The sequence below is a fragment of the Temnothorax nylanderi genome, unplaced genomic scaffold (assembly GCF_030848795.1).
Source record: "Temnothorax nylanderi isolate EJ_2023f unplaced genomic scaffold, tnyl_v1.0 TNYL_tig0028_pilon, whole genome shotgun sequence".
Taxonomy (NCBI): Eukaryota; Metazoa; Arthropoda; class Insecta; order Hymenoptera; family Formicidae; genus Temnothorax; species Temnothorax nylanderi.
This window is the reverse complement of record NW_027249090.1, coordinates 1,160,031-1,166,881: the sequence shown is the minus strand read 5'-3', so window position 1 is coordinate 1,166,881 and position 6,851 is coordinate 1,160,031. Positions and strand designations below refer to the sequence as shown.

The following is a 6,851-nucleotide window of genomic DNA, read 5'->3' as shown; positions in this document are numbered from 1 at the left end:
GTTCTTTCACTGATGCAGAGAGGTCGCACGCATGACAAATGCATATCTATGTGTAAAATCGATGTAGATTTCATATGTACCGGCAGATTTCAGATTACAAAGAGATATTAGCATATTTTAATTTTACAATTTTATTACATATCGAAGCATAAAAGCGAATCAAGACGATATAATTTAAATTATAGATATATTTTAATTATATAAATATATTTAAATTATCCATATATTGGATAACGAAACAAATGTATTTTTTAAAACTATTTAATGATCAATGATATCATTACCTGCAATCTGTAATATATCCGAATATCCTTCAAAAATATTTCGGAAACGTTACAGAGATTGACATTATATATAACATTCTTGAATCATTGGTTATAATCCAAGCAGAATAAAAAATCATGAGATCAAAATGGCATCAAAATGACTCCAAATAATTATTAAAAAATATTTTAACGCCACTTTAGCGTCACTTTGACCTCATCATGACTCTTTGTTCTGCTTGGGTAAATATCGTCTGGAAATATTCATGAAAATTTGAAACATTTTTAAGGCGTTTAGTGTCCTCTATTTTTTTGTGCATAAAATTATGTATATGGATAAAAGACATACATGGCTATCTATGATAAATTGTAAGTAAAAAAATTCGAAAGTAATGTAGATGTTCATTTTAATCGACAACATCCGCATCATAAAGATAAATGTTTTATCGAGTTATAAAAGTTCTACGGACATCTCGTCAACGTTATGTTCCATAGCGAATTATTGCAGATGATATTGTTCTCATATTACGTATGAAATAAAAGAGATCTGTATGCGCACTGTTTTTTTTTTTCATCGAAATGTTATTTAACAGAATTTCAACGAGGCAACAAACCGTCCATTACGTGACTTTGCATTTCTAACTGGACAAACGGATTTGTGTGTGTATGTGTGTGGGGCGCGTCATACAAATAAACACGTGCGAATTTATAGAACGGGAAAGCACGTATGTGCGGCGCAAGTCGTTCCTTTTTACCGAACCTTATGGTTTCGCGCACTAGTCATCAAACGAGTCTCGTTGATGCAAAGCCTGTAACAGTAAAAAATTTGTTTCTTTTACTATTCGCTCTCTAAATTGTTGGAGATTCTCGAATAAGGTGAGTAAAAATAAAATTCGTTGCATAACTGCTTAACGCTAATTACTTATTAATTAGCGGGAAAGATCGATGCGTCGAATGATGCGCTTTATTTAGCTGCCGCTTGAAATTTTGCAAGTTCCCCTTCACACGGATATCCTTTTCTGCATATTCTACGAGGAGGAGCTATATAGGGCGAAAAAAATGAAAGACGGAAAATGGAACGATCGGGTGACATTGAATGTGGGTGGTGTTCGACACGAGACGTATAAAGCGACACTGAAGAAAATCCCAGCAACCAGATTGTCACGGTTAACGGAGGCGTTAGCGAATTACGACCCGGTTTTAAATGAATACTTTTACGACAGGCATCCAGATGTTTTCGCGCAAGTGCTCAATTATTATCGTACTGGAAAACTGCATTATTCAGCGGACGTGTGCGGTCCGCTTTTCGAAGAGGAACTGGAGTTTTGGGGTCTCGACTCCAATCAGGTTGGTTTGATACTTTTGCTCCAAATAAATTGCATAATGTTATTCGTTAATTATCAATCCTAAATTTTATATATATATACATATATATATATATATATATATATATATATATATCGAAAAATAATATCAATAAAATAGAATACACATGTAGCATTAATATTACAAAATGTAGTATTAATATTACAAAATACATATATTACGGATATAAAATCCAATAATTTCGTGTCAATATTCTGTCAATTATTTAAAGCAACTTTAATCACGCTTGCAATCTGTGACGCATCAACAATTAATTTTAATGTAAATCAAATTTCTCTTTTATTTTGTTGAAATATTTGAAATTAGCATTCAGTTTTCTGAAAAAATTAGACAAGGAAAGATAAAAAAGTGAAGATCGAGTATGTTCTTTTAAATTGAAGTTATATGTTTTCTCTTTCACGCATAAATTGAGGAGGATTTGAAAAAAATAATAGAACGGTAAGAAACATCATCATTTAGAGATTCGTGATTAAATAGAAAACTAAAAAAATTCAAATCTATATAGAAATTGTTTAAACAAAATATCTTTTATGCATTTTATTATAGTAAGTTCTTTATATATATACATATTGTGTGATCTGCTTCATATAGAAATGATGTGACACGATTTATAAGTAATTACGGTATATCGTTGGAGTACCTTAATAATCTCTTAATTAAGATGACATTCTTTAGGTAGAGCCGTGTTGTTGGAGCACATATAGCGTTCATCGAGATACGCAAGCCACCTTGGCAATCCTCGATAAGCTCGACGTCGAGGGTGAAAAGCTCACCGACGAAGAAATCGCTCAGGTTTACGGTTTCGAGGATGAGTATCGTAAAGGGACCTTAACGAGATGGCAAAGATTACGGTGCCGCATTTGGGTTCTTTTCGATGAGCCGTACTCTTCAGCAATGGCCAAATATATAGCCTGCGTATCAGTATTCTTTATTTGTCTGTCGGTACTCTGTTTCTGCGTGAAGAGTCATGCGCCAGTAGAATCCCCGAGGAATAAATTCGATTACGAAGAATTGAGGGGAGAATGTTCGAATATTACTGAAACCATCACTCGCCCTCATCCAGCGTTTTTCTATCTGGAACACGCGTGTAATGCTTGGCTCACTATGGAAATAGCACTCCGCTGTCTTGTACGATATCTTATTATATTTGCGTTAATTTAATCGTCATCGTTTTATGATTACATTTTATTACATTTTACTGAATATTTTGCTGAATATTTGATTTCCGATCTGCACGAGATAATCGAATATCTTCACTTTTGCCTCAATATTTTATTATAATTCTATTATAAATGTTAACTCTTTCTAATTTATAATCAATAAACCGGGTTATCTTCGGCCGTGATGAGTAACATATAGTGAACGCTACGATACTATATAACTTAATTGCAGGTAAGTCCCAGCCTGAGGCGCTTCGCCATGTCGCCGGTCAATGCGATCGATCTAGTGGCGACGATGAGCTTCTACACGGAGTTTCTAGCAAAACCAAACCTTTATCTGGAGCTTCTGTCAATAGCGCGTGTTCTACGACTATTCAAGTTGACGAGACACTCGCCCGGACTTAGAATCCTTATCCACACCTTTAAGGCATCCGCCAAAGAGTTGGCTTTACTCGTCTTCTTCCTTGTACTAGGGATCGTGCTTTTTGCCAGTCTCATATTCCATGTTGAACATCTGCAGGTACACTTCCACTTCTAGTTTTACGAGGGATAGCGCTAAATATTTTAAGGGCACAATTCTGGGTGCAGTTTAAATAAAGTAGGTAGGACTTTTACAGTCGAATTTGCGGGAAGCTTTAGTCTTCTGTATAAAAAATAAATGTTTAGACTCAGTCTTAGAATTTGATCTCATCTCTTCTTCGCATGTAATAACGCGGATTGCATGTGAATACAGTAGTAAAAATGTGACGAAGTGATTTGAAGAAAATTTGGAAATTTCTATTAGATTAATCGATATGTCTGATCTTCAAGAATAGTGATTAAATTTAATATTCTCGCAAAATTTGCGAGATGGCCAAAGCTATGTCCTAGCTTTTCATGCCATATTGCAATACTTTGCAGGAAAATCCCAATAATGATTTTGACAGTATACCGCGAGGTTTATGGTGGGCCTTGGTTACCATGACCACTGTAGGCTACGGCGACATGACACCGAAAACTTTCCCCGGCATGTTCATCGGCGGACTGTGCGCTCTCGCCGGTGTCCTGACTATCGCTCTTCCAGTTCCGGTCATTGTCAGCAACTTTTCTATGTTCTACTCGCACACGCAGGTACTCGCATTATATCCTTTGTACGCTTCGGCATGCTCACTAATTTATATGTAGCCATCTGATCACAATGCAGTCGAAATTGATTTTATATAAAAATTGGACACGTATATGTATACACGAAAAAGTAAATTTTTTAGGCGCGCAGCAAGCTACCAAAACAAAGAAGAAGAGTTCTACCGGCTTTTTCTCCAAGACGAACGAGGTCACCGTATCAGAATTACGTTGACAGCGAGAATCATCAACTTCTACCGAGTTCAGCTTCTAAATCAATAATGGACTTAACACCTCGATCAACCGCCGATAAATTAGAAGATGTATTACAATTACAGGTATCACACGTTAATATATTTTTTACATAAATCATTATAAATAACTTGCAAATATCTTTTTACATTTGTGTAATTTTATTTTTTGTTTATTTACAGCCAAGCATAGATATTTCAGAATCGAACAGAAGCTTTAATCGAAATGGAAACAATATCAGTCAGTTCGATAGCAAAATGCATCTTCAGGGATTTGAGAACGAGAGTCACTTGTATCCACTTGTATAGCTATTTCCGATACTTTTGTGATGATACCAGAAAACAATTGAAATATATATTGATAAAGAAAATAACAATAGAAAATTACGATTCGTACTAGTGATAAATTATTTGTTATATATAGTGGATGTAAAATAAAAAGACGTGTATACATTTGTAGTCAATAATAAAATAAATATTGTCTTCTTGAATATTAAAATTATTGTGAGAAAATATTCGTAAAGTCGATACTTAAAAGAATGTTCTTGCATAAGTATTAGTTTAATCTTTACTGCGAAGTTGTTTTCTATTTTGTAATTTCTTTTTATTTGGCTACTTTGGTGACGGATAAATACTTTAGGCTTATTGCTGTTTTTTTCTGTTGTACTAAATCCACATATAGAATAAATACTGTTACGATTTACTGTTGATTAAATATTTGAATCTAGAAGTATCATCAAAAATGAAGAAATATTCGCGATAGTTTCATTAATGATCGATATTATTTCCGATAATCATATCTGTCCACACAGTTTGTTTATTAAACAATTAACTTAATCCTCTTAATGAAGAAAATAGCAGAAAATAAGTTTGTAAGCGTCTCGACACCGAGTTTCAGAAAGTTCAAGGAGAACAAAGGAGGACAACATCTCGAGATGGTATCGCGGATGATCGGTATTATCTTCGGGTTATCGAACGTTAATCCTCTTCACTCGCGGCTAATGGGTGAGTGTCAGGGTTGTTCTGACGGCGTAAATTTGGTACACAACTCGGGAGTAAGGCTGCCCCTGAAGAGGCAACAGCGCGCAAGCGTAAGCCATCGACCGGTGGAGAAATTCGCCTGAGAGTAGCGACGACCCCACTCGAGCAGAACTACCCACTCCGCACGGCCCCGGGATATGTCTTGTAACCCACACGTGATACGTGTCGCGTAAACGCGACACCTCGTATGTAGTATGTACGCACGAGCATCGTATTCCTACTTCGTAACAAGTATTTGTACATCTTCCTACTTCATCGACACTCCTCGGGCACGGGCTCTTACGTCAAACTCGGTTCGAATCGTCACCCTTGTCAGGCAATCTTGATTTTCCGAAGAGATTGCTATCGTTGGTCGATTAACGGCCATCTAGTATTATTTATCAAGTTGGTTCTGCAAATTACGCAATTGTCTAAAGACAGAAACAACAAAGCGTACATTTCATATAATATTTATATTTGAGAATATTTTATTTATTTATTTGATTTATTTGATTTATTTTAGTTAGAGAAAGATGGGAATCTATCTTTTGATATTAATCTAATGCTTTTTATGACATAATTTCTTATTGAATAAGAAACGTTTACTTCGCCAGTCAATAAATAACCTAATTAACAGTAAAGACTTTACTGGCTATCATTATAATCGTCATGACAATTATTTAAAAGGACCAAAATGCTCGAAAAACGTCTTGACGATTATAACTGATTAAATAATGGCCGTATTGTCATGACGATTATAATGCTAGCCAGTAGGATCGATAAAGGCTTTACTGCTAATTAGATAATTATCCTTCCGATTCGTACATTTATGTTGATTTTTCAAGAAAATGGCATTACTTATACTTTGGAACCTTGTTAACTCGCTGAATATATCCATTCTAAGAAATTTATTTGATATATTTAACATGCAGAATGTGTAATTTAAACATTTTCGCCTACAATTTCTTTGAAAATTTGCATCCATCATTGCCGTAAAATTAATCATTTCCTCGGGTATCTTCAACGAAATCGTAACTCGATACTTTAATAAAAAGTATATGATATTTCCGCGGAATACATCAATTACCTCTCGTGTATATTTTATTTTAATTGTTTATTTATAAATAAGGATTTTATATATATATAATAATAAAAATAATTTATCAAAATTTTCATTTTCTCAGTATTATCTGATTTACGAGACAATGATGTGGGGACAAAGTTAGGAAGGTAAATGAAGAGATTTGTCAAATTTCCGTTATTCCAGAACAGATTGTGCAGAAGGATAAAAAACGAACATCATGTTCCCAAGTTAATGAAAAACGTGATCGATACGCGATCATTTTTATCTTAAATTGAAAAGAATCCGAGAAATCGGTCAATATGTTCGTACCACCGAAAGCTGGTAGCCCTCCTTTTACACATTTATATCGCGCGATATGCAGTGTATAGAAAGGGGGGAAAAAGAAAAGAGGGAATAGATGGAAAAAGAGAAACGAAGAATGGGAGGAAGACAGACATTTTATGAGCTATAAAAAGCGCAGAACGACAAGGGTAATTCCGATCTTTCCCACGGGTTTTGATCGTCTCGCAGCGAAAAATCGCAATCTCATAGAAAGCTAAATCGAAGGGGCAGTGGAAAAAAAGATGATCGCGTGACCTAAAAAGAG

General features: G+C 34.9%; 1 protein-coding gene across 3 annotated transcripts; it reads left to right on the top strand.

Moving 5' to 3' along the window:
• Positions 1 to 246: 246 nt before the first annotated feature.
• On the top strand, positions 247 to 4,660 carry LOC139770303 (potassium voltage-gated channel protein Shaw). 3 transcript variants are annotated; one of them, XM_071702185.1, is made up of 7 exons: positions 247 to 1,139; positions 1,299 to 1,610; positions 2,325 to 2,777; positions 3,042 to 3,329; positions 3,710 to 3,919; positions 4,057 to 4,248; positions 4,345 to 4,660. In XM_071702185.1, exons 2-7 carry the CDS (start codon positions 1,323 to 1,325, stop codon positions 4,468 to 4,470), a joined length of 1,557 nt encoding a protein of 518 aa, XP_071558286.1. In that variant the 5' UTR covers positions 247 to 1,139; positions 1,299 to 1,322; the 3' UTR covers positions 4,471 to 4,660. The 3 variants fall into 3 exon arrangements, with proteins under 3 accessions (XP_071558286.1, XP_071558284.1, XP_071558285.1); XM_071702183.1 differs by having other exon boundaries at positions 248 to 1,139; positions 1,258 to 1,610; XM_071702184.1 differs by having other exon boundaries at positions 248 to 1,139; positions 1,236 to 1,610.
• Positions 4,661 to 6,851: the final 2,191 nt, after the last annotated feature.